The sequence below is a fragment of the Panthera onca genome, chromosome C2 (genome assembly GCF_046562875.1).
Source record: "Panthera onca isolate mPanOnc1 chromosome C2, mPanOnc1 haplotype 2, whole genome shotgun sequence".
Lineage (NCBI taxonomy): Eukaryota > Metazoa > Chordata > Mammalia > Carnivora > Felidae > Panthera > Panthera onca.
In genome coordinates, this window is record NC_138347.1 from 6,254,596 (window position 1) to 6,281,430 (window position 26,835).

Below are 26,835 nucleotides of genomic sequence, written 5' to 3' on the forward strand. Positions count from 1 at the left end.
GAAATGCCCTCTGCCCCTATTACTTAAAATCCAAATGCCAAAACCATAAAGGGAAGATGTGATAAAGCTGACTCTACACAAATATCAAAATACATTGCAAACAAAATTTAAAAGCAAGTGACAAACTGGAGGAAATGTTTATAACATATACCACAGACCAAGTTTTTGCATGCCAGACCTGAGTTTCACAGAACATCAAAAGTTCTACAAAGATGAACACAAGTGAAAAATGGGCAAAGGGCAGAAAAAGGCAAATCACAAAGTAGGTACAAGTGGTTACTAAAAATATGAAAAAAAAAAAGTGTCCTTCCTAGCAATCAAAGATGTGAATAAAATCAAAATAAAGTGTCAACTTAAAATGCGCAAACGTTTTTTAAAGAAATTAAATTTAAAAGATTCTCCCCATGGGCGCCTGGGTGACTCAGTTAAGCGACTGACTCTGGATTTCAGCTCAGGTCACAATTTCATGGTTTATGAGTTCGAGCCCCACGTCGGGCTCTGTTCAGACCCTCTCTCTCTGTCCCTCCCTTGCTCACACTCTTTCTCTATCTCAAAATAAATAAACTTAAAAATAGATAAATAAACTTAGAAAAAGATTATCCCCAACGTGGGTTAAGGATTGGAGACATTTGCCTGGAAGGCAAACTTTCATACACCTTTGAAAAGCCTCAAAGTGGGCATACCCTTTGATCCTTCAATTTCACATGTAGGAATTTGTTCTAAGGAGTCAGGAGTGACCTCTGTTAACCTTAAAAACAAAACTGTCAGGGGCTGCCTGGGTAGCTCAGTAGGTTAAGCATCCGACTTCGGCTCAGGTCATGTTCTCAGGGTCCCTAGGTTCAAGCCCAGCATTGGGCTCTGGGAGGACAGCTCAGAGCCTGGAGCCTGTTTCAGGTCCTATGTCTCCCTCGCTCTCTGCCCCTCCCCCACAAGCGCTCTGTCTCTCTCAAAAAGTAAATAAACATTAAAATACAGTAAAATAAAATAAAACTGTCAGTTATCTTACCAGCAAATGGGTTTATTCGGGAATAACAGAGAATTGCAACTTGGGACGTCTGAACGATGGCAAAACCTTAGGCAAGTCCGACAAACAGGAGAGGAACGGTATTTTATGGAGAAGGAAAAAGTTGAGAACGGCTCAAAAGTACATCCAGGAAAGCAAGAGTTCAGGGTGAGGACCGATTCTCGTTGACTGAGTTGCAGGAGTGGCCAATTTCTTGCTGGAGACGCAGTGCACATCTTCCCTGTTGGGGCTGGAATCGATCATTCTTTCCTGTGGACAGTCTTCTGTTGGAGCCTGTAATTGAGTGGAGTGGTAAGGGCTTCCCCCTCCAGTCTCAGAGCTACTTTAGTGAGATTTCCCTTTAATTGCCACACCTCAAAGATTCAATTACGTGGCTACTAAACATGCCATTAATACAATGAGGGTAAAGGGAAGAAAAAAAATGTTCGTTAACTCTGCCTATGCAGTCATTTAAAATTCCTAGGTTATCATTAAAAATCACCTGCAATTCCATCATCTAGGTGATTTTAAATTTTTCTTCGTACTTTGTTGTATGTTCTAAATTCTCTACAACAGGGGCGCCTGGGTGGCGCAGTCGGTTAAGCGTCCGACTTCAGCCAGGTCACGATCTCACGGTCCGTGAGTTCGAGCCCCGCGTCAGGCTCTGGGCTGATGGCTCAGAGCCTGGAGCCTGTTTCCGATTCTGCGTCTCCCTCTCTCTCTGTCCCTCCCCCGTTCATGCTCTGTCTCTCTCTGTCCCAAAAAATAAAATAAACGTTGAAAAAAAAAAATTTAAAAAATAAATAAATAAATAAATTCTCTACAACAAACACGCATTATTTGGGGATCCGATTTTTTTACCGTAGAAATCCATCTTTGTAAAGAGAGGTTAACAGGAGCTCTCTGGTCTCTGTCCACTCCCTTTCCAGACAGGGACGATGACTCCACGCCCGCCTGCCTGGGCTCACCCCCTTCCCGGGGAACCCAGCGTCTACACCCGCCTGGCAGGGTCCACTCTTTCCCAACCTGCCTGCAGCCAACCTGGAGCGCCCAGCTCCGGGTCCACGCACCGCGCAGGCGTGGGAACCACATACGCGCAGGGGACTCGGATTCAAAACACCGGTACAGGGGCGAGCGCGACCGAGAGCGTGAAGGAACGGCGGGCCCGCCGCGGGACCGGCTCGCTAGCCCCAGACGCGGCCAGGGCGAAGGTGGAGGGCCCCGGGCGCACAGGTGGGCAGGCGAGAGAGGCTACTTGGCAGACTTTTCTACGCTCCGCTCAGCAGTGCGCAAGCGCGCGGACCTCGCGGCGCCCGCGGCCCGATCCCGCGGCTCAGCCAGTCCCAGGAGGCCTCGCGCGCGGGTTTCCAAGGCGACGCGCGGGAGCCGGGGGAGGGGCCGCGGGAGCCGCGCGGAGCAGGTAACTGCCCTGTCCAGTCCCAGCCAGGCCCCCCTGTTCAAGCCTCCGGGCCCTCCGGTGCCGCGGGTCACTCAGCCCCGGCCCCTTGCTCAGCCAGGGCCGCGCAGCCTCGCTCTCGTTAGTAACGCAGCCGGGCCGCCGGCCGCCTCCTCCCGCAGAGCGCCGCCTGGTGAAGAGCCGGCGTCGGCGTGCCCTCCCAGCCGGGGTAGGGGGCCTAGGCTCTCGCCTGCCCACGCCTGCCCAAGCCGTGCCCGCCCAGCCCGGGTAGGGGGCCTGCGCCCTCACCCGCCCACGCCGCGCCCCCATTCCTTGTCCCCCGACTGCGGGCCCGCCACGCGGACTGGCCGCCCGGGGGCATTGGGGCAGGGGCGGCCCCAACCGACCGGCCCTCGTACCGCCAGGCGCCAGGGAAAGGGGCCGGGTCGTGTCCGCCACCCACCCCCACCCCCGACCTGCAGGCTTTCGCCGGATGCTTTTTTGCTGTCTGAAACTGATGCGGGCAGGTTCGTGTCTACCTTCCTGCTTTAGTTCCCCGCCCCGCCCACACCGGTCTAACCTTAGCGCTGACGTTTCCTTATCCTCAGCCCGTGGCAATGGGAATTCTTTGAAATTTCCGCAGTGTGTGGCCCTCACTCGCTCGGCCTTGGAGCTCTTTGTCCAGTTTCCCCTCCGCGCTTTAACATTCCATTGCTACGCTTGTGCCAACAGGTGACTTTTTTAGGATGGGGTTTTCCACTGCTGAACATGACCTTGAACCTATGTTCTATCTACACTGGCTCCCTACACGAATCCATCCAGTGTCAGGCTCAAATCCTATCTAAATGCCAATGAGCCCCAGAAGTATCTATCTCCAGCCCTGACCTAACACTGAACCTGAGACCCGTGTACTCAACTGCCTGCCCGCGTCTGTACTTGGATGTCTAAGGCACCCCCTGACAGTCCCTCACACCTGCTCTTCCCACACTTTTACCCACCCCATGACTGGAAACCAGAAACGTCTTTTTCCTTCCTACGTTCAGTCTGTCAACACATCCTTCATAATGTACTCTGAATAGGTGACACAATCCTGTCTTTTCTTCAAACCCCCAGTATCCCTGGACCCAGGTCCAGGCCACCATCCTCTGGTGCCTGGATTATTTCAGTAGCCTCTTAATTGGTCTCTGTGCTTATGTGTGCCCTCCCTCCCTTGAATGTAGACAGTCTTACCTTTTTTCTGTTGTTTCAAGTGAATAAGGCTTTCTTTTAAAGATAGGAATTTCATAGTTTCCATAGATGAAAATAATTTTTAATACGTATTTTGAAGATTTCAGCTTTTAAACCAGGTAGCCAAAGCTACATAAACACCTTACTGTTAACAAGCTAAAAATCGAAAGATGCCCCTCAGCTTTCTTGGGTACCTGAGTGTGTCCCTGGATTGAACTTTGACAAGAACTTTAAAACTGGCTGTACAGAAGAGTAAAAAAAAAGAAAAAAAATCCAGAGCTTCCTTTTAAGTGAGAAAAAGAAGGCATGTAGGAATTTAGGCTCTGTTTATTCCCTTCTCTTTCATCTTTGGTTTTTTAGAGAAGCACCAAAAGAGGCGAATTGAGATGGAGATCAATGATCATCCCAGTGCTGGTCATGTTGGGAGTAAGTGCCTGGGCACTGGTACTCCAGTCCATCAGGCACAGAGTGATGCAGCGACTGATAGGACAGGTCCTTGCCCTCGGGGAGCTCCTGGCCCCCACGCACCTGTACCCTGGCAGTCGTGAACCCCCAGGCCCCACTTTTTCTTTTTCCACCGAGGGAAGCTCCAGTTGGCCAAAGTAGCAGGGTAGGGTTGCTGCTACTCGTGGAGGGTCCACAGGATATCGCCGATCGGAAACCTCAGCTTTGACCTCACACCTCCCCCTCTTGCCGTCACTTCTTGTCTGACGGGAATCCCCTCAAGCTCCAGCCACCACAACTGCAAGCCTTACCTACATCTATGTGCACATCGTCCTATCCCCGGCCACCCTCCCTGTGCCCTGGATCCCACCCTCACCTGCTTGTCCGAAACCTACGCTCTCACTCTCAGCTGTCACCTGTTGTGTCTCAACTGGCTCTTGCCCTTGGCTTTTCAACGTGCTCCAGTCTCCCATCCCGGAAGAGAGAAAAAAATCTCCCTTGACCCCCTGTTCCCTTTCGTTTTCAGCTGTCGCCCAAGGTCTCGTTCCCCTCGACAGGCAAACTGGTTTCAAGAATTGCCACCTTCCGTGTATCCATGCCTTGCGTCTCATTCCTTAGCCCGCTCTAGTCTGCCCTCCGCCCTCATCTCCATCCGACATTGCCAGGCCTCTTCTTGCTCGGTCTCCGGCAGCGTTCGCATTTGACACTGTTGCTCCCGGTTCTTTTTTTTTTTTTTTTTTTTTTTTTTATTTATTTTTGGGACAGAGAGAGACAGAGCATGAACGGGGGAGGGACAGAGAGAGAGGGAGACACAGAATCGGAAACAGGCTCCAGGCTCTGAGCCATCAGCCCAGAGCCTGACGCGGGGCTCGAACTCACGGACCGTGAGATCGTGACCTGGCTGAAGTCGGACGCTTAACCGACTGCGCCACCCAGGCGCCCCATGTTGCTCCCGGTTCTTGAAGCACTGTCCTCCCTTGGCTTCTTCGCCCCAAACACCGCCCCCCCCCCCCCCCCCCCCCCCGCTTCTCCCGCTACTGTGCTGGCTCGCCCTCCTCTCAGGGGCTCCTTGGTCTTGCAGTTCCTCAGAGCTCAGTCTGTTCTCATCGCGTTCTCTCCCGTGCCCCCCCATAATCCGAGATTGGGCACAAATCTACGCACACCATCTACGTGAATCCCCATCCGTGTGGACTCCCAACTTCATCCCTCCAGCTGGGCCCTCTGAGCTGACCCATATGTCCGGCGAGCGGAATGGCCTTTCCTCTTAATACGTCTCCAACACCAGCTCCACGTGCCCAAGACCAGTCTCCCACCACCCCTCCCAGCCGGGGCCTCTCGCATTGGCAGCAAGGATTCCTCCTTGGCCTTTTCGCTCCCCCAGCATCCGGCAGGTCACCGAGCCCTGGTGACATTGTCTCCCGTGCATCTTTCACTTCTCAGTCGCCATTGGCACCTTAGCCCAAGCTGCCACCTTCTTTCTCCAGCCTTCCGGAATCCTCTCCCCTGGCTTCTGTCTCTTCTGCACTCCACACTGCAGCAGGAGTGACCTTCAGAAAGCAGAGCAAATGATGGCATTCTTCCCCAGCCTCCCGCTTTTGCTCCCTGCTAGCTTCTCATCGCTCGTGGATTAATGACCCAAATCATACACCTGCCCTCCTGTCAGCCTGCAGCGGCTCACCCCCACCGACCTCGGGAGGCTCTGGGACCAATGGGACCCAGCCAATGGGCCTCGTCCGCCCACCAGGCCTGGAAAGTGTCTACTCTCTCTATCCAGTGTACTTCCCTCCTACCCTCCATTCCTTTTTGCGTGGGTAGCCCCCACCGACCTGTCTTAGCTCTGATGGTCCTTCTCTAGAACCTCCATGGTCACTGTCCAGGTCAGGTTTCTCTGTCATGTAGCTTCAGAGAGTTGTGTCTCTTTCCTCTAAAACATTTACAACAGTCAATATTGTGATTATTTTATTGCCAGCATGAAAGCCCCATGAAAAGAGAAACATCTCTGTTTGTGTTCATTACACCCCCCACACCTCATACAGTTCCTGGTGCACAGAAAGCTCCCAAATCTGTGTTGAAAGAATGAATGAAATGAATATTTTGATGTGTGAGATATATCAAATGTAGGGTATTTTAGTACGATTTATTAAAATAGAAGGAAAATTCTAGGAAAAAATTACCAGGTCAACACTGAAAATTAGAAGGAAATGTGGCCGTGGCCAGGAGGGGGAGCTGCAAATGCACACTTCTAGAAATGTAACCCTAAACTCACATTTGGTTTCTTAGCGTCAGGCGGTGAACTGCATTAGCCACCACTTGGTGGGAGCAGAGAGGCCTGGTTTCTCCTTTTTCATCCCAAAGGCACTTCTTGGGGACACTCGGTCTGGGAAGGAATTCAAAGTTTTTGTCAAAAATAATATCAAGTTGTAAAATGACCAAAACCTACATCGCTTGTCTATAACCAGCCAAACGCTGAACATGACACATTTTCACATTATCAAGGCTTGAAATTTCTGATATATGTAGATATGTTTAATTTACAGATTTTTCACGCTGGACTGGATCTTAGAAGTTATTGAGAACAGTGAGCTAACTTTAGACCTTTAGACAGTTGACATCAAGCAGCCAGCTGTACTGGAAGGTCTGCTACTGTCATTCAGATGCCTTTTCTTTGAGCAAACACCCTCTTCTGAATCAGTGCTAATTCTCTTTTTTTTTTTAATTTAAAAAAAAAAATTTTTTTTTTAACGTTTATTTATTTTTGAGACAGAGAGAGACAGAGCATGAATGGGGGAGGGTCAGAGAGAGGGAGACACAGAATCTGAAACAGGCTCCGGGCTCTGAGCTGTCAGCACAGGGGCCCGATGCGGGGCTCGAACTCACGGACCGTGAGATCATGACCTGAGCCGAAGTCGGCGCTCAACCGACTGAGCCACCCAGGCGCCCCTTAATTTTTTTAATGTTTACTTATTTTTGGGAGAGAGACAGAGTGAAAGTGGGGGAGGGGCAGTGAGAGAGGGAGATACAGGATCCGAAGCAGGCTCCAGGCTCCGAGCTGTCAGCACAGAGCCCGATGCGGGGCTCGAACTCACGGACCGCGAGATCATGACCTGAGCCAAAGTCGGACACTTAACCGCCTGAGCCACCCGGGTGTCCCTCATCTATTTTCTAAGTCATCTTAATTTGCATATAGAAAAGATTGATTTTTATATCCATTTAACTACAGTTTTATTAAATATTCTTTAGAGTGTTTTTAGAGTTTTCTAAGTATACAGTCATGTCGTCTGCACATGATAATAATTTGCACAGTATATAATTGGGCTTTTCTTTCCTAATGTTTATTCCTCTTATTTCTCACATCTAATTTCATTGCCTGCTGCCTCCAAGACAGCATTCATTCGCAGAAGTGATAGTGGGCATCCTTATCTTAGTCCTTGCGGGAGGGTGCATTCATGTTTCACTAGTAAGCATGAGGCTGGCTTTTGAGTTTGAGACATCTATTTGTTTACTGTATTGGAAAAGCGTTCATTTAAAGGGCACTTAGGGCATTTTAAGTTGAGTCAGCAGCAGTGCAAAGCTTGTCAGGAGTAATGGGCATGGAGACAGGAATTGAGGGAGCTAAGAAAGAAACACTCTCACCACTAATTTACTTAATCAATATTTATTGAACACTTATGTTTCCCTGGGAACTCTTCTGGGCACTGGGGCTGCAGCAGTAGATACAACAGTCAACATACTGTACTCAAGAAGCACACGTCAGTGGGGAAGTCAGGCAACGGATAAGCTAAAGGAGACTAATACAGATTGTGTCAGATAATGATCCCTGCTACAGGGAAAAGTAAAGTGGGAAAGGAAGTAGCGAGCGTTGAGAATGGATCAGAAAAGAGGGAAAACTTGAACGTCAGCTATTGTTTTCCATAAAGCAGGACTGGTGAAGAATACAGTTATCTCCCCACACGATAATTTGGGGTGGGAAACCTAGTTGTAACCTTTGAAAACTAAATCATTCTCCTGAATGCGTTCCAGCTTCACTACAGAATATTTACTTTAAGAATTGGGATTTTCTGGGGGCGCCTGGGTGGCTCAATCGGTTATACGGCCGACTTCGGCTCAGGTCATGATCTCGCGGTCCGTGAGTTCGAGCCCCGCGTCGGGCTCTGTGCTGACCGCTCAGAGCCTGGAGCCTGTTTCAGATTCTGTGTCTCCCACTCTCTCTGACCCTCCCCCATTCATGCTCTGTCTCTCTCTGTCTCAAAAATAAATAAACGTTAAAGAAAAAATTTAAAAAAAGAATTGGGATTTTCTGGTTGTAGTAATAGCCAAGAATGTAGTAATTTGTGAGACGGTTGAAGAGCAAGCTGCGATATATAATGCCACGTCTGTGATATCAGTGCTTCTAAATTAAGATCCAATGCCCACCAGTAGTAGCAGGAGAGTGTTCCTTTCCTTATTTTTGTTGTTTGCAGATAAGTAACAGGTAACCCAAAAACTTTGGTTACTCATGTTCAACTTTGCAGTGGAGAGAAAGAACAGGCAGGTTGAGCCACACAACCTTTTGTTCTACCCACAACATTTTCAGAGGCGCTGCTCTGTTGTGGCTCCTTCGAATCCCATTTCCTGATCAACTGCAAAGAGCTGATTCACTTTGATAAGAAGCCTTAGTGTGTGGAGTAGACAGCAAACCATATACAAAGGAGTAGATATAAATTAATACCGATTCAAAACTTGTAACTGATTCTTCTCATATAAATGTTCACTTGTGACATCTTGACATTTTCCTTTTGTAATGTTATTCTAGGTTTTTTGAAGTATATTCTTTCCTTAAAAAGAGACCAAAACATGTCAAAAACTACTACCCTGGAAACCTCCTAAATACTGTGGTGTGAAGGACCGTCCACTCAGAATGTATAGTTAATCGTCATACATCTTAGGAACGTTTGATGAAGGACAGCAGGTATGCGTTAATTCATTTTAAAACATTTTGGCATATTTTTTTGTCTGCTTTGTTGCAAAAGCAGAATTGAAGACAACTACACACAAAAAAATGTAGTTTTCAAATGATTCAAATGTGCACCTTGATCTTGAACATTTTTATTTCCAATTCTGTAATTAAAAGAACATGATATACAAATTTATTGTTGTTCTGGGCAGCCATGCCTTTACGTGGCGCATTCCAGGAAAGCATAGCATCAGTTGGGTTACATTCTCTCCATTCAAGCCGTGTTTTTGATTGTAAGTTGTGTTCCTGAGTCATAACAGCAAAGAAACTACCATCAACCCTGTCATGACAGAAACATGTGCAATTATGCTTCAAGAGCAATAAAACAGGAACTTTTTTTTAATGTTTATTTATTTTTGAGAGGGGCAGAGAGACAGGGAGACACAGAGTCTGACGCAGGATCCAGGCTCTGAGCTATCAGCACAGAGCCTGATGTGGGGCTCGAACCCACAAACTGTGAGATCATAACCTGAGCCAAAGTTGGACCCTTAAATGACTGAGCCACCCAGGTGCCCCAAACAGGAACTTTTATACTGTAAACACTAGTGTTCAAAATATAAATCTTGCCAAAATCTGAACTATACACCACCATAAACTCAGTATATCAAAAACTAGTATGCTCACTCTATAGTAAGAATAATAACATAATTACTAACGGCTTATTTTTAAATCCTTGAAGGCAGAAGTTTGCTTTTTTCATAACCCCAGTGCCTAGTAGACACTAAGTAAACGTTCTTTGATTGGACATTTTCATTAATTAATTGGTCAATAAACTCAGAAGAACATTAGATGGTTGGCCTAAGACTTTGATTTTTCAATAATTTCAATAATGCACCAAATAATCAGAAATCCATGTGTGGAGCCTACATACATTTTTTAATAACAATGAGGTAAGACCAGTTGTGTTAACACAAAGACACACAGAAACAGTTTCATCAACTTAAAAGGGTATTTATGGACCTGATACTAGTCACCAATCCATCCATCTTTAACAGATCAGTGAGAAAACTGGTATTTAACAGACTGAATATTCCAGAGAACTGCTTGATATATGCATTCATGGCACATCTCGTTGCCAACTAGTAATATCCAAAAATACAGTTCATTTGACATTGTTGATGAGACTTCTCAGACTCCGTTTCATGAAAAAGAATGGAATTACCACAGGTGAACCCAAATAGGCCCAAATTTGGGTCCTACAGATAGAAATTATAGAACAGTTCTGGGGTCCTGAGACTTCCAAAATTCTAAGAATGTTCTGTGTCCTTAGTGGGTGTAATTTATGTTAAGCTCAAGTAATTCTTCTGGTAACTGAACCATCCTGAGAAGACATGTCTGAGTGTATTAATTATCTATGCCTGTGTAACAAATGACCCAAAAAACTTAACAGCTTAAAACAATAGTGTGGTTGGCCACCACTCCAAAAAATTATTTTAAGATCATGATTTGATTAAAATTAATGGATTAGAGATAGAGAAAATATGGCATTATATAGATTTTTTTCAGAATCAAGTAAACATTCTAGAAAGCATCTGTTCACCTAAATAAGATATTTAGCATTAAATCCTATTCTCCCATGTTCTACAAGATCACTGTTGATTTTGTAACCTCCTAAAGTAGATTGACACAGAAGTTTTCTGTCTATTATAAGTCTGTCTCCAATTTCAAATGAACACTTACTGGATGGAAAAACAACGACAAACATTTATTATTCTCTGGGTCAGGAATCTGGGCATAGCTGGGTTCCTTGGCTCAGGATGTCTCTTAAGGCTGTAGTCAACACGTCAGTTTGGGCTGTAGTAATCCCCAGACTCAGCTGGGGGAAGTTCCAAGCTTCCAAACTCACTCCAGCAGTTGGTGGTAGGATTCTGTTTTTCACAGCCTGTTCAACTGAGGGTCTCAGTTCCTCACTGGCCATTGGCCTGAGGCCTTAGTTTCTTGTCATGTGTACTTCTCCGTGGGTCTGCTTACAACATAGCAGTTGGCTTCCATCAATGTGAGCAAGTGAGAGAAAAAGAGAAGGTGATGACAGAAATCAAAGCCTTTTAGTTAATCTCATCTTGAAAGTGACATCTGAGTCACACCGTAGGGAAGGGGATCACACAAGGACATGAGTCCCAGGAAATGGGAGTCTGTGGGAGCCATCTGAGAAGCTACCACTCACACTGAGCACATTCCAAAGACAGCCTCAGAAAGGTATATGACGACTCCCTTCTTCATCACAGGAGGCACTGGCATGCTCCAGGGCTCTCTAGGGAAGGAAAAGTGACAATGTAGAGGAATCACCTGGTGGTTTCCCCAGCTGACTGAAGGTCTACAGTTAGGGGATTGTTACCATTCAGTAGACGACAGAAGGGATGCGGCCTCTGCCCCTTGACAACCAGCAAAGAAGCCTCCTAGTCTTCCAGATAGTGCCTGACTACCCTTACCTAAAACCAGTATAGTACAGACAGAATCTAAGGAAGCCCAAAGTGGTTCTTACAGAAAGATTCAGGAATAGAACTGGTTTGGGAAATTAAAGCATTGTTTCTGTGTTCTAGCATGTAGTGCCTGCTTGTACCGTATGAGGCAGATGTCCACTTCCTGAGCTGGGTGGCGAAAGGGTTTCCCTGGTGGATATTCCCTAGACTTTCAGCAGGAGCCCCAAATGGACTTCCCTCATATCCTAACTTTCTCTGCTTCTCCCTTTTATTTATTCCCCCTCTCTCTTGATAACCTCTCTCTTCCCACTTTTCCCTCAAGATTTGCCTTACTTCCCTAGATAAATAATGAATGGAAGGGAACTTCCTCAGTCTAATAAAGGAAAGACCTACAACTAACATCACACTTAATGGTGAAAGACTGGACAGTCTCCTTCTCAGCTCCAAGGCAAGACAAGGACGTCAACTCTTAGCAACGCTTCTGTCCAGCATTGTACTGGAGATTCTGCCAACCAGTCCGGCAAGAAAAAGAAATGAAAGGGTCCATATTAGAAAAGGAGAATTCAACCCTCTTTATTTACAGATGACATCCTCATCTGTGATGAAATCTATAAAACAGCTACCAGAACCAATGATCAAGTTTACAGGATATGACATCAATACACGAACATCAATTGTTTTTCTGTATACTAGCAGCAAACAATTGGAAATTGACATTAAAAGATAATACTACTTAACAATACCTGTATAATAGCAGTTATCAAAAATATGAAATAGGGATAAATCTGAAAAAAAATATGAAAGAGATCTATGCACTACAAACTACAGAAGATGGCCTAACAAACCAGAGCTGTTTTTGTCAGGGTGTCAGTTCTCCATGAATTTATCTGTAGACTCACAATCACAATGACAATTCCATGAGGCTTTTCTGAGGGAACTGACAAGCTGATTCTAACATTCCCATGGAAACTCAGAGAACCTAAATAAAATGGCCAAACAACTTTGAAAAGAAAGAAGAGTTGGAGAACTAATGCTATCCCATTTTAAGATTAATTATAGGAGTGCCTGGGTGGCTCAGTCGGTGAAGCATCTGACTTCGGCTCAGGTCATGATCTCATGGTTCATGAGTTTGAGCCCCGCATCAGGCTCAGTACTGACAGCTCATAGCCTGGAGCCTGCTTCGGCTTCTGTGTCTCCCTCTCTGTCCCTCCCCACTCGCACTCTGTCTCGCTCTCAAAAGTAAACATTAAAAAAAATAATAATTTTTAAAAAGATTAATTATAGAGCTGCAGTAACAAGAAAGGTGTGTAAAGTGTCAATGTAAAGATAGAGAACTAGGTGAGCAGAGCCAAAGAGAGCACAGAAATAGACTCACACACAGCATCTCAGTTATAAAGGTACAAAGGCAATTCAGTGCAAAAAGTGTTGGTCTTTTCAAGAAACGGTGCTGGAACAATTGATGTCCTTATTTTATTTTATCTTATTTATTTATTTATTTTTTAACATTTATTTATTTTTGAGAGAGAGAGAGATGAAGTGCGAGCAGGGGAGGGGCGGAGAGAGGGAGACACAGAATCCAAAGCAAGCTCCAAGCTCTGAGCTGTCAGCACAGAACCCGACACGGGGCTCGAACTCATGGACTGAGAGATCATGACCTGAGCCAAAGTCAGACACTTCACCGACTGAGCCCCTAAATATCCTTATTTAAAAAAAAAAACAAAAACCTCTGGTCAATTTCTGACCCATGATAATTAATTCAAAATGGATCAAAGTAAAACAAAACTATAAAATTTCTGGGAGAAAATCTTTGTGGCCTCGGGCTATGTAAAAATGTGTTAGATGCAATACCAGAAGAATCAGTAAAAGAACAGATTGGTAATTTGGGCTTCATCAAAATTAAAAACATCTGCAGACACTTTTAGGGGAATGAAAACACAAGCCACAGGCTGGGAGAAAATATTTACAAACATGTATCCAGTAACAGACTTATGTCCAGAGTATAAAAGCGCTCTGAAGGGGCGCCTGGGTGGCGCAGTCGGTTAAGCGTCCGACTTCAGCCAGGTCACGATCTCGCGGTCTGTGAGTTCGAGCCCCGCGTCAGGCTCTGGGCTGATGGCTCGGAGCCTGGAGCCTGTTTCAGATTCTGTGTCTCCCTCTCTCTCTGCCCCTCCCCCGTTCATGCTCTGTCTCTCTCTGTCCCAAAAATAAATAAAAAACGTTGAAAAAAAAAATTTTAAAAAAAAAAGCGCTCTGAAAACACAGCCATAAGAAAACCAACAATCCAATTTACAAATGGACAGAAGATTTGAACAGATACTTCATCGCCCATCCCCCCAAAAAAGAAGACACAAGGATGGCAAATGGGCGCGTGAAAAGATGTTCACTGTTATCCGTCATTTGGGAAATGCAAACTAAAGCCATAGAGGGCATCCCTAAACAGACCTATTAGGTTTTTATTTTATTTATTATTTTTTTCTAAATAAAACTAAAAAGAGTGGCCATATCAAGTGTTAGCAGGAACGTGGAGCAGCGGGAGCTCATGCACCGCTGGCCGGAACGCCAAATGGTGCAGCTACTGTGGAGAACAGTCTGGCAGCTTCTTAAGAAGTTAAACATGCACTCACCATACAGTCCAGCCAACCCACCCCTAGGTATTTACCCGCCAAAAAAAGAAATCCTATGTCCATACATAGGACCCGGGTATGAATGCCCATAGCTGTTTTATTTGCAATGGCCCAACAGTGAAGATAGCTGAAAAGTCCATCAGCAGGTGGACGAATAAACAAATTGTGGTGTGGTCACACAATTGGATACTAACCGCGGATGAGATTGGGGGGTGGGGGGGATGAACTGCCGATATACACAGTAACTTGGATGAATCTCAAAATCATTATGCTGAGCGAAGAAGCCAAGCCAAACAAAAGTGCATACTGTACGACTCCATTTATAGAAAGCTGTAGAAGATGCAAACCTAGAGTGACAAAACAGTCAGTGGTCATGTGGGGGGAAAGGGAGGAGCAGGGAGGGGTGGGAGAAAGGAACCTCACAGGGGTCCAAGGAAATTTTGGAGGTAGGCTCTACTGATCATGGTGGTAGTCTCACGAGTATATACACATGTCTAGCATTATCAAATTGTACACTTTAAATATGTGCAGTTTATCATATGTCATTTCATACTGTATTTCTATGTACTCAATAAAAGATTGAAAAAAAAACAGTTGCATCTCAGTTGCTTAGGAATTTGTTTTCTTATATATACTCTTAGTAAGCCAAATAAGTTGACCTACTGGATGCATTAAAAATGATGAGGGGCGCCTGGGTGGCTCAGTCGGTTAAGCGTCCGACTTCAGCTCAGGTCACGATCTCGCGGTCCATGAGTTCGAGCCCCACGTCGGGCTCTGGGCTGATGGCTCAGAGCCTGGAGCCTGCTTCCGATTCTGTGTCTCCCTCTGTCTCTGCCCCTCCCCCGTTCATGCTCTGTCTCTCTCTGTCTCAAAAATAAATAAAACGTTAAAAAAAAAAATGATGATTGAAATGTTGGTGACTCACCTAATAAACTCATTTAAGTTTATTAAGTTGGTACCATCGTTACTGAACTGCTTCATAGGAAACCCTCTGGTCCCCTGTGTCTCTTATGACCGTTTTTTTGTCGAAGACTGCTATTAACATTAAGAACAATTGCCTTTCTATTTGTTACAGCAGAAAGAAGCACATCAAGTTTACCTAAAAGCTGATATTAATAAACAACTGACATTCATGAGTTGTAGGAAATCACTGGGACGGCCAGCTCATCTCCTGGCTGTACCAGGTTGTAAATGTATTGTTTCAAAAGAATATAGCACTGTGTAAAACACTTATGACAACTCTTAAGTTTAGTAAATTACAAAAAAAAAAAAAATTAACATCTTAAGGATATGGATTGAAATTACAGCCTGTTGGGGCGCCTGGGTGGCTCAGTCGGTTAAGCGGCCGACTTCGGCTCAGGTCATGATCTCGCGGTCCGTGAGTTCGAGCCCCGCGTCAGGCTCTGTGCTGATAGCTCAGAGCCTGGAGCCTGTTTCAGATTCTGTGTCTCCCTCTCTCGGACCCTCCCCCGTTCATGCTCTGTCTCTCTCTGTCTCAAAAATAAATAAATGTTAAAAAAAAAAAAAATTTTAGAAATTACAGCCTGTAATTCTTAGATATTTGTGCTTATTTAATTATGAGAGTGATCAGTGAACCCAGTAATTAATCCGAAGTTGCTTATATTTTCAGTGAAATAGATTAGATTATAATAGTGATCAAGTGTAAAATAACTGTGTCTCATACCATGTTCTATAGAAATTTATTGAAAACAAGCTGACAGTACATCCACTAGATAATTGGTGACAATGATGAATTTTCTACCCACCCATCCCACACACTCACAAAAATACTTTCTATATAAGACTGCATTTTGGCCCATCCTGTGGAAATGATACCGATTGTATTCGGTGAATTATTGAGCAGGAAAGATTACGGACAACTTTGCTAATATGGCATCTTCTCACTGGGATGTTTTTAATTGTATGCGATTTTCTCAAGCATTTTAAAGGAGCTATAGTTACTGCCTCCTAGCTATAGGGGCCTTGCAAAATAGAGACCCACAGGAGATTGTATACATTGGACAATTCAGCCAAAAACAGAGGCTTATGGCTCTTGCAAATCTATATGGGGAGAGCAATAATGACTTCAAATCCACCTTCTTTTCCATAGCTAAACCTATAAAGCCTTCTATTAGAGTACATTTTAATCACAGAATTATTTTAAGAGCGAGGCTGTTTATAGATATTAAGGCTTATTTGGCTCCAATGGATTTCAATTAGAATTTTGTCCTTTTTTTTTTTTCCTGTTACATCAGTGTTTATTAAACAAAGAGACCAGGATGGCTAGTTCTCTGCTGTATCAGACATGGGGCAATCAACTCGTCTTAGCCCTATGTAAGCATGTGATTCAGAGGGACTACTTTATTTTTTTAATAAAAAATTTTTTTTAATGTTTATTTCTTTTTGAGAGAGAGAGAGAGAGACAGAATGTGAGAAAGAGAGAGGCAGAGAGAGAAGGAGACACGGAATCCAAAGCAGGCTCCAGGCTCTGAGCTGTCAGCACAGAGCCCGACATGGGGCTTGAACCCGTGAACCATGAGATCATGACCTGAGCCAAAGTCAGATGCCCAACCAACTGAACCACCCAGAAGCCCTGGGAATATTTCTTTTTAAAAAATTGTACGTGTATGGGGCACCTGAGCATCCAACTCTTGACTTCGGCTCAGGTCATGATCTCGCAGGTGTGAGTTCAAGCCCAGCATTGGACTCTGTGCTGAGAGCTCAGAGCCTTGGGATTCTCTCTTTTCCTCTCTGGCCCTCCCCCACCTGCTCTCTATTTCTTTCTCAAAATAAAAATAAACTTAAAAAAGGTGTACATGGAGTACAAGCACATCACCAAACCTCAATATTCTAATCTAGGAATGGAAAAAAACCACTCTTTCACCCTAACTTCCTTATCTGTATCTCTCACTGTTCCCGTCATGTCAGATTCTGAGTGAGTTGTACTGATTAATCTAAAAGGTTAAGGGATACATGATTGGTTTCAATATAGTCTCAGATTTTGGACTCTAGACTAGAGGTAAAACATAAAAAGCTGAAGAGTGAGTGATCCTCATAGGTTTATCACAGGTCTTGACATACTTTAACATTTTACAGTTGCAGTGACAATTAAGTTGGGTCAAATTATGTCCATTTGGGGTCAAGTAGTATGGTACGGTGAAAAAAACCCAGCAGACAGACCTGGCCTAAAAACTGAGTTCTCCCCCTCACTAGCTTTGTGACCTCAGACGGGTTACTTGACGTTTCTGAGCCTTACTTAGTTTGCTCAACAGTAAAATACGATGACTGATCCCTATTGCACAGGGCTGTCATCATGATGAAGTCAGCCGCCATATGGAAGCCGCTGCCTCTGTGCTTGGCATACAGTGTAGGGGGGGTGATGGTGGTGATCCGTATTCAAGTGGTTACAAATTTTGGTTGTGAGGCAGCAGTGGGTGGCCTGAAGTTACAACAGAAACAAGACACAGTCTCTGTCTTCAGAGAGTTTTCAGTCAAATGCCATTTGTCAAGCAATTGTTCCCAGTAAAATAGTTGATGTGGAAATAAACTGACTCTTGGTTGCATCTCTCACATAAAGACACGAGCAGGGCCCTCGAGAGTCCTGGTGTGTGTTCAAGAATTACTCTTCCAAGAGACAACTAGTATTTGCTGATGGCATGCTATGGGACAGGTGCCGTGATAGATATTTACAAACACTATCTCATTTCTCCCTGTGGAGAAATGGAATCGGTGTTGTTATTCATGTCTTATAGGTGGCCAATTTCACTTCACTAACTGACAGACTTAGGTTCAAGCCCACGTCAGCCTGCCTTCAAGTTGTCCACCAGCTTCAACTGTCACACTCCCACTCTTGTAGCATTAGACAGTTTGTGACTGTAAATGAAAAACACTCTTGAATTGAGCCTGTATCCTACAATACTGGGATAGCTGTCTCAAAGGAGAGTTCTGAGGAAGGAGAAGGGAATTTTATTTTATTTTATTTTTTTATTTTTTAAAATTTACATCCAAATTAGTTAGCATATAGTGAAACGATGATTTCAGGAGTAGATTCCTTAAGCCCCTTCCCCATTTAGCCCATCCCTCCTCCCACAACACCTCCAGTAACCCTCAGTTTGTTCTCCATATTTATGAGTCTCTTCTGTTTTGTCTCCCTCCCTGTTTTTATATTATTTTTGTTTCCCTTATGTTCATCTGTTTTGTCTCTTAAAGTCCTCATATGAGTGAAGTCATATGATTTTTGTCTTTCTCTAATTTCACTTAGCATAATACCCTCCCGTTCCATCCACATAGTCACAAATGGCAAGATTTCATTCTTTTTGATTGCCGAGTAATATGCCATTGTATCTATATACCACATCTTCTTTATCCATTCATCCATCGATGGACATTTGGGCTCTTTCCATACTTTGGCTATTGTCGATAGTGCTGCTATAAACATGGGGGTGCATGTGTCCCTTCGAAATAGCACACCTGTATCTCGTGGATAAATGCCTAGTAGTACCCCTGCTGGGTCGTAGGGCAGTTCTATTTTTAGTTTTTTGAGGAAACTCCATACTGTTTTCCAGAGTGGCTGCACCAGCTTGCATTCCCAAGGAGGAGGGAATTTTTACAGGGCTTTAGCAGCAGAGGTCAGCCAACAACTGGTCAAAAATCTGTCTCACAGATTACCAGCCATTGGCTTCTTGCAGTGATGCGGATTTAACAAGATGCATGGAGGAAGTTAGGGGCTAAAGTCATGAGAGGGAAGAGGTGAGGAGGGACAGCTCCTAGGGTCAAGGACAGGCAAGGCCATGAGGGCCACAGCAGAGCATTTTTGGTCCTTCAGGATCTTGCACACCAGCAACTTGGTCTCTTCTTAATCCATCTGCAAAGGTTCAGAAGTAAGGATCTTTGCCTGTGCATCTACCCACTGTTACATGGCAGAATGCGTCTGGAAAGATCAATTCTTTGCCTTTGGATGTGTGATGTTACCACCAGTGTGATGTTTGCAGTTGTGATGCTTAATGAAAAAAGTCCTGACCTGGAAGCAAGAAAACAGGGACAACTGCTTAACCTGCTTGAGCCTGTTCCCTTCACGTGGCCAGGATGAGATGATGCAAACACAGCTTGGGTGAAGTAAAAACACTCACTAAATATGAAGTACGGTACTAATGTTATTAGGATTATTTGGGCTAAGATTTCTGTAGTAGGGAGATGGTGAACTGCCTCATGTATTTCATCAGAAGAGGAGAAAGCTTGACAGTCCAGCCAATGCAGAAAGAGGCAGAAGCTGACTCAGGAAAAAAACCAAAAACTCTCAGTAGAGCCAGTGACGTTAGATCCCTGTCGGGAAGGGTCTGGTGGCAGCTCATTTCTCTTCTGCCTTCTTGATGAAACAGAGGAAGTGGGGTTGTTGAATGAAAACAATAACCCCCGTAAAGACCTGGGAGATGGGTTCCTTTGTTCTGAACTGCTGTCAAAACAGAACTGGTGTTCTGTGCCTTCCTGCAGCGACATCATAGAGGATTCCAGAGCCTCCTTGTGTCTGAGTTCACATTCTGTCCATTTTAAATTCTCACGTCAGATGACTAAAGGCTTACCAACAGTATCAAAAGTTTGGGTACAGGGGCGCCTGGCTGGCTCAGTCAGTGGAGCATGTGACTCCCGATCTCGGGGGTGGTGAGTTCGAGCCCCAGGTAGGGTCCAGAGATTACTTTAAAAAAGAAAAAAAAAAAAAAGCTTGTGTATATTGGAATCTAGTCTTTGTATATTAACCACGGACAAGGGCATGTGAAAGCTACGTATAGTATAGTCGCTGTCCTGAGCTATCTTGGAGCTAGACTCATTGTACCTCAGAGAACTAACTTTCCTGTGAAAGTTTCACAGGAAACTGTGAGTTTAGCTGTGGGCCATCATGCCTCCCAGGGTCCTTAGATCAAACGAGAATCTGGATGGAGGATTGCAGACCTCGTGGGGCGTGTGTAGGAGAGTCTGTGTGAGAGACCTTGTCATCTAGCCTTACTGGTCACACAGATTATTCAGCTGAATCAAGTTCAATACTACTGCCTAGGCTCTATACCAAGAATTTAAAAAGAAAGTGGAAGCAAACTACAGTACCTTTGTTTTCACTGAATGTCAAGCAGGTGCTAGCAGCAAAGTGCCGAGAAGTTATTCTAGATGCATAGAACCCTGCAGTGATGTGTGACGTTGATTTGGGGAGTAATTCGCTGCAGTGAAACATTCCTGACCTACAAGTGAAGACCTGCTATGTTTATTAAACTTTCTGTTGCACTAAATTTGGACCAAGTCTAACCGAAATAAAAGTGGCTATGTCTGGGTCTTAATTACTTTTTCAGTCGTGGCCTTTGGTTGCCAGGACTTTGGACCACATGGTAGCTTTCGTCCCTGATGAGAAATTAGGATCCGCATCGTCAAATGTCATTTCAGTTTCAGTTTTTCAGCACTTTGCTTCGAAGTCCGCGTTAGTCTTGTTTAGCTCCCAAGTAAGGTTTCGATTTTTCACATTGAATGATTAAGTTTCTAATAATTAGACAAACTTGGTTTTGATTTTTCCAAATCCATTATGATAAAAGTTTGGTCTTTGTGTAGCTGCAAAAGTATGATCAGTTCTTTATTAAACAAATGTAAATTTTCCACTGGGTGGACTGTCTTCAAAAAGGTTCCAACAATGGGATGATTTTCCGTGCAAACCACATTTTTTCCTGAATTGTTTTCTGTCATCGTGTAGCTGTAATCGGGGGAGGTCCTATTCATGTTATAACAGTCCAAATGGAGCACAGAAAGGAAAGCACATTTTTTTCATTAAAATATGACAAGCCTTGTAATTATGGATCAAGTTTATATCCCTGGGATCCACTATTACTCTTAATTTAAAACAAGTATTAACTCTAAAAAAGTAGTAGATTAATTTGTCATATTCTATGCTGTATGTTTCATCTCAAAAGTGTGATTTCATCACTAATGAATAAAAGTATGTCCATCTCCACAAATATGTCTGAATTTCCTAAGTATTGCATTTCATACCAGCCATCCAAGCTTACCAAGTACTGTCGTTTTGTTCAAGGCAAAATCTTGCAACATTCTTAGAGAATGAAGATGTAATTCACTAATTCACAGATTGCTGTCATTGTTGTCCTCTGATGTGAACTTTGTCTTGTATTACCTGTGAATAGAGTCTCACCAAAGTTTGTCTCAGGGGTCTTACATTTTATGTCAAAGAAAAAAACAAAACCCCACTGAGATTTTTTCCAGAAAATACTTCCACAAGATGTGGTGTTTCCCATTCCTAATGATCCACTTATAGTTAAATATAATAAAGCAGAGGTTCATTTTAATGTCAATAGCTATAAATCTGAAAACACTTTTGTCCTATCAGGTTTTGCTATGTCTCTGGCTGATCCAGCAGAAACAGGTGTAGATGAGCACCTCCCCTGTGTGGCCTTAGGACCCAGGAGGAGGTCTGCAGAGTGCACGGGAACCCAGGACGCAGGTGACTGTTCAAGAGGCAGCCCCAGTCACGCTTCTGATAGGAGTGTGGATTACAGCAGATCTCAGTGTTCCTGCAGAAGTTTAAGTTCTCCCTGTGATTATTCAGAAGACTTTCTCTCTGAATGTTCTGAAACAGCTCGTAATAGAAATTATTTAGAGAAGACTATGATAAGAGAAAAAAAGAACGAGAAGAAAACGTATAATGTCTCTAAAGTCTCCCAACCTAAAGGTAAGAAGCAACATTTCCCAAGCAAGACCAAACTTCTGTTCCCAATGACATTATTATTTAATGCACTAGTATTTGAAGTCATCCCTGTTCGGTTTTATTGTTGTCCCCTATTTCAAATGTGTGTTTATAAATGAACTTGTACGGAAGGAAATAGAGAAATTGGGAATGATTACAAGATGGCAGGAAGTTAGGCTGAAAACAAGAAACCTAGCCCTCTTGTACAACTTACCCTGCCGGAGCCTACTGGTGAGGTTAGTTCCGTTTTTAGTTAACAAGTGGCCTTGTTACAAAGTACCACGACACTTGGACTTTGCTGGCCTCTTGCCTCGCATCCCAGCTGAAGAATCAAGGTTCGAATTGCCAATGAACTGTAAATACCTGAGTCAGCACCCCAAGAGGATGGTCTCCAAGTCCGGTGAGGCAAAGATCATCTTTTGAGACAGAGGTGGTTCAAAAGGCTGTTAACAAGGTCATCCATTCCCTTGTGGACTGTAAGAGTACCGACACCAGTTCCTAACTGTCCAGATGGAAGTAGCCTTGTGATGTCCTTGACCTCACTCCCTGCCTCCCTGCCCAGACTGTGAATACCTCCTCCCATTTTAGGCAATCCTGGGCTTATAAATATTCCTAATATGGACATGGCTGAAACTTTCTTCGGCTGTGGCCATCAGAACTGCCATCAGTGAGCAGCTGCAAACTACGTCAATACTATGTGGACAGCATGTCTGCTGCCAGGTGTACCCCGTGTCTTCCCCCCGCCAGCCCCCTGTGACCAGGTGTGCCTAGGACTCCCTCTGCTACCTCAGAGTCATCTAGAACCTTCAGGTCCCCTTCTTCCCAGCTATAGGGTAGGGATTCTTCATCTTAGTCGCATATCTCTGGGCTGCATGAAAATCTTTGCATTTTTTGTGTCTATTTACATTTGTGAACTCTTCTAGGGAGAAGGACCCATGAGCTTCCACCAGATTCTCAAAAGGCTAAAAGCTCCTTTTCTAGAGAGGTAGGAGTCTTATGCTCACGGTCAAGGCCGAGGGTAGAAGATGAAAAGCCTAGTTCCTTCTGTCACATGGGACTCTGTCAAAAGAAGTCTGTTTGTGGCATTTGGAAGAGATTATCACAACAGAAACTACATCGTGGTTAGGCTCCATCGTGGTTATGATCCCCTATCCACGTCTGAATTTACAAAAGTCTGAAAAACAAGCAGTTTTTATATCTTTGGTACCTAAACTGATTCAGCAACAAAAACCCGATCTGAACTAACATGAGACTGATCTTTATTTCAGTTAGTGTGAATAGCCACATATTTCACAAAAATATTCTTTGATTAAAGTATGCTATTCCCAGCCCTACTGGAAATTCTATGGGAAATACTGTATATGCACCAAAATAATAATAATAATAATAATAATAATTCAGAAACAGTCTGGCTCCAAGGTTTTATGACAGGGATCATAGATCTATACACTACACTTTGTATTGATTCTACACTTCCGTGGGGCTGTATGAAAGGCTGTTAGCATTTATAAAACTATTTCTACACGAACTGCACTTTGAGTTCTAAGTGCCTGACAATTTAACTTTTAAAAACTGTTTCCTCATTTATTTATTCCACAAGTATTTATTGAGTTCTTTATGCGAAACACCTGGTCATAAATTGGGAGCAGCCAAAATTAATTTTGTCACTTCATTAAGAGTAGTTTAATCATTGGGCTAAATCTGCCTCACTACATGAAATGAGATAGAAACGATAAATTTGGTCATTCTTACCAGGCAGGGGTTAGTATAATGAGATGCAAAATCATTAAGGACTAAACTCTATTTCCGTTTTCCATAACCTTGATTAGTATACAAGTATGCATAATGTCTATAGAATAAATTTATTCTATGTCACTCAAATACAAGTGGTATGTTTATCTTCTGAAGCAAGTAAATCTGGTTCATCCTCCCCCAAGCACCAGCTAGGGTAGGCAAACAATTCAGTCTCAGATGTGTTTGGGGGAAGGAGGGAGTTAGGGTGGCTTTACACAGACCGGACACTTGGGGAAGGGCTTCTGGTCCTTCATTTGCATCACAAACATTCCTTGTCCAAGCACATGGGGTCACCTCCTGTTTTCAAAGTACACATGCCGTGTATGTACATCTCAACCTGGGACCTTGGCAGGTGTGCCCATGGCCACAGGGATTAGTCCCCAAGCGCCCATTCATGCTGCCTCTGTCCTCCCGTCACTTGAGCACAGCATATGTCAGGGACATAAGCCTCCACAGCCCACAGAACCCACCACCCTCATCCTTCTAGTCTCAGGGAGAGCCCTCTCTCCTCCGGGAAATACATCACCCAAGAGTAGTGAGACATTGTAAGTTGGGAGTCAAGTTTCGGTCACGCTGGACGTGGTGTAGAACATGACAGTCCCCACCCCACCCCACCCCCTGTTTTAATCCAGCCTGATCCACCTGGGTCTGGGCCTTTCCCAGCCAGTGCCCAGCCTCAGAGGTTGACCTCTGCTTTCCAATTTTCAATGTGCTCAAAAACCTATTCCAAAATACTCAAACGTTCAACCACAGCCTTTACTGAATCGTTCCCAGTGGGAAAATAAAGACCTGTGGGGGCACAGTTGTAAAGACCGCCCATTGATTACTGATGTGATACGGATACCGTAATCGTTGCCACATCTATGTGTTCTGTCACAGTCACAATTGAGATGCCTTGTCCCCAGGAAGCACCTTCCATTTCTGTTGGCTCGTGATTTCCATCACAGGCAGAATCACCTTTTCCACCACCTACACCAAACATATTAAGCCGTGTCTCAGGTGACGTGTCCACATGTGGGCAACAGCTTAAGGCTAGGACTCCAGTGACACTGGCCACTAGATGCTTTCTCTCTCCAGGATGAGGACCATATATTTTTTTAGATTCTAGAATCCAGTTTCAGTCTCTCTCATAATACAGATATACTAGGGGCTCCTGGGTGGCTCAGTTGATTAAGCATCTGACTCTTGATTTCAGCTCAAGTCATGACCTCACGGTTCATGAGATCGAGCCCTGAGTCAGGCTCCATGCTGGGAGGGTGGAGCCTGCTTGGGATTCTCTCTCTTCTCTCTTTGCCCCTCCCCTGCTCATGCAGTCTCTCTCTCTCTCTCTCTCTCAATATAAATCAATAAACTAAAAAAAGAATATAGATATACTAACATGCACACGCACATACACAGTATGCACATAAACACATGTAAATGTCATGCAAATGCACATACATATGGGGCAGTAGCACAGGCACACAGACATGGGTTCCATTTCACCACTGACTAGCTGTGTGCCCATCAAGCAGGGATGTCGCGAAGCATCAGTTTGTTCATCTTTAAAATGGGATAATAATGCAGTGACGTTACACATACACTTGACACAACTCAGTTATATAAGCTTGATGTGACATTGTTTAGACACATTTTGTTTGAAATAGACTTCTGAATACAAGCCAACTAACTACTTCCTTTAGAGCCCAAAGGAACAGGAAAACTTAGCTGTGTTGGATTTACTGAGAAATGAAATATCCGTACACACAGTCTAAGCGGTTCAATGGCTTTCTAAGACTCTTTTTGAATATAGGAGATATTCATATATAACACTGGGCTCTCTCATGTTACACTCGAATTGCCTCATAACATATTATTGGAAGGATTATATCAGATAATCTACATATAGCATTTAGTTCAATGCTTAACATGTGGTAAGCCCTTAGTAAATGTTATCTATTATTGTGGTTTTTAATAGAACTTTAATAATAGAAATACGTACAGGTTTTACAGTCAAAGAAAGCCTGGTTTTCCATCCATTCTATGCCACTTTGTGGTTCTGTGACCTTAGACAAATGAGTCATAATCCCTAGCTGTAAAAGAGACGACTACTGACCTGAAATGAGGGATCTATATATGAAGTCCCTACCTGAAGCACGTCTATATTACATGTTCGTTCGCCTTGTATGTGTGTGGGGTGCAGGTGGGGGTAACACATATGCGCATATCTGCATATCTCTATCTATATGACTAGTAACAAACTGGATTATCTTCTCACGCAGGCCAGAAGGAAATCTCAGTTGAAAAAAAGCACAACTGGAATGTGCCACTTTTAAATGCTCAGAACAATGTGATTGCCCAAAGAAGAGATGCTATGACTCATCGCATCCTCTCAGCAAGGCTCCAGAAGATTAAAGAGCTCAAAAACGAACTATGCGATATACGTCGGAAATTGGAAGCCACGGTCATAGAAAACCAATTTTTGAAACATCTTCAGCTTAGGCACTTGAAAGCAATAGGGAAATATGAGAATTCACAAAACAATCTACCTCAAATTATGGTAAAACATCAGAATGAAGTCAAAAACTTAAGGCAGCTACTTAGGAAATCCCAGGAAAAGGAAAGAAGCGCATCCAGGAAACTTCGAGAAACCGACAGTGAGCTGCTGAAGACTAAAGACTCCTTGCAGGAGCTGCAGAGGCTTTCTGAAGACAAAAATCTTGCAGAGAGGGAAGAACTCACTCAAAAATTGTCTGTCCTCACAACGAAAACAGAGGCAAACAACAAAAAAATACAGGTCCGTATTTCAGAGGCCTAGAAATTGTAATGTCCCAAGAACGATATGCAGAGTACACGTGCGTCACACTTGCCCCTGTGCAGTGAAGCGTTCCCAGCTGCTTTGCTCACAGGCCACACCAGTGATGGCATCCAGTGCAGGGGGGGGGGGGGGGGGGGGGGGGCTGGGGGGGCAGGGGGCGGGGCAGGGGGCGATGTCCCTTCTGTTGTGGCCAGGCTCGTTTGTCTGGAAATGACCATTCTGTAAGTGTGCTCATGTGCTGGAAAGGTGTTGGGTTGGGTTGTGTGAAACCTCTTAGAAGCCAACCTTCTTCTCCTCGAATCTGTTTATTAAAGACCCACTTCCCTAAAAGCCTGCCCCCCGCATCTCTCCAGCCCCTCTCCTTGCACTCCCCCTGGTCAGCTGTCTAGTCACTACCGCAGAGAC

At 44.3% G+C, this 26,835-nt stretch overlaps 2 protein-coding genes across 6 annotated transcripts in view; one reads left to right on the forward strand and one right to left on the reverse strand.

Annotated features, from left to right (window-relative positions):
- The first annotated feature begins 2,234 nt into the window (after positions 1-2,234).
- The window catches only part of LCA5L (lebercilin LCA5 like), a 47,887-nt gene continuing 23,286 nt past the window's right edge, over positions 2,235-26,835 (forward strand). For 2 of the 5 annotated variants that reach the window (XM_078452760.2, XM_078452765.2), the window contains exons 1-5: positions 2,431-2,926; positions 8,863-9,018; positions 21,483-21,824; positions 22,093-22,239; positions 25,895-26,409. In XM_078452760.2, coding sequence (XP_078308886.2) covers positions 21,491-21,824; positions 22,093-22,239; positions 25,895-26,409 — 996 coding nt within the window. In that variant the 5' untranslated portion in view covers positions 2,431-2,926; positions 8,863-9,018; positions 21,483-21,490. The other 3 variants (XM_078452761.2, XM_078452763.2, XM_078452762.2) reach the window with 3 other exon arrangements.
- The window catches only part of GET1 (guided entry of tail-anchored proteins factor 1), a 61,348-nt gene continuing 43,590 nt past the window's right edge, over positions 9,078-26,835 (reverse strand). Inside the window, exon 5 of the mRNA XM_078452769.2 lies at positions 9,078-11,314. Within this exon, the coding sequence (XP_078308895.2) occupies positions 11,283-11,314 (32 nt within the window). The 3' untranslated portion in view covers positions 9,078-11,282. The remainder of the gene's footprint in view (positions 11,315-26,835) is intronic.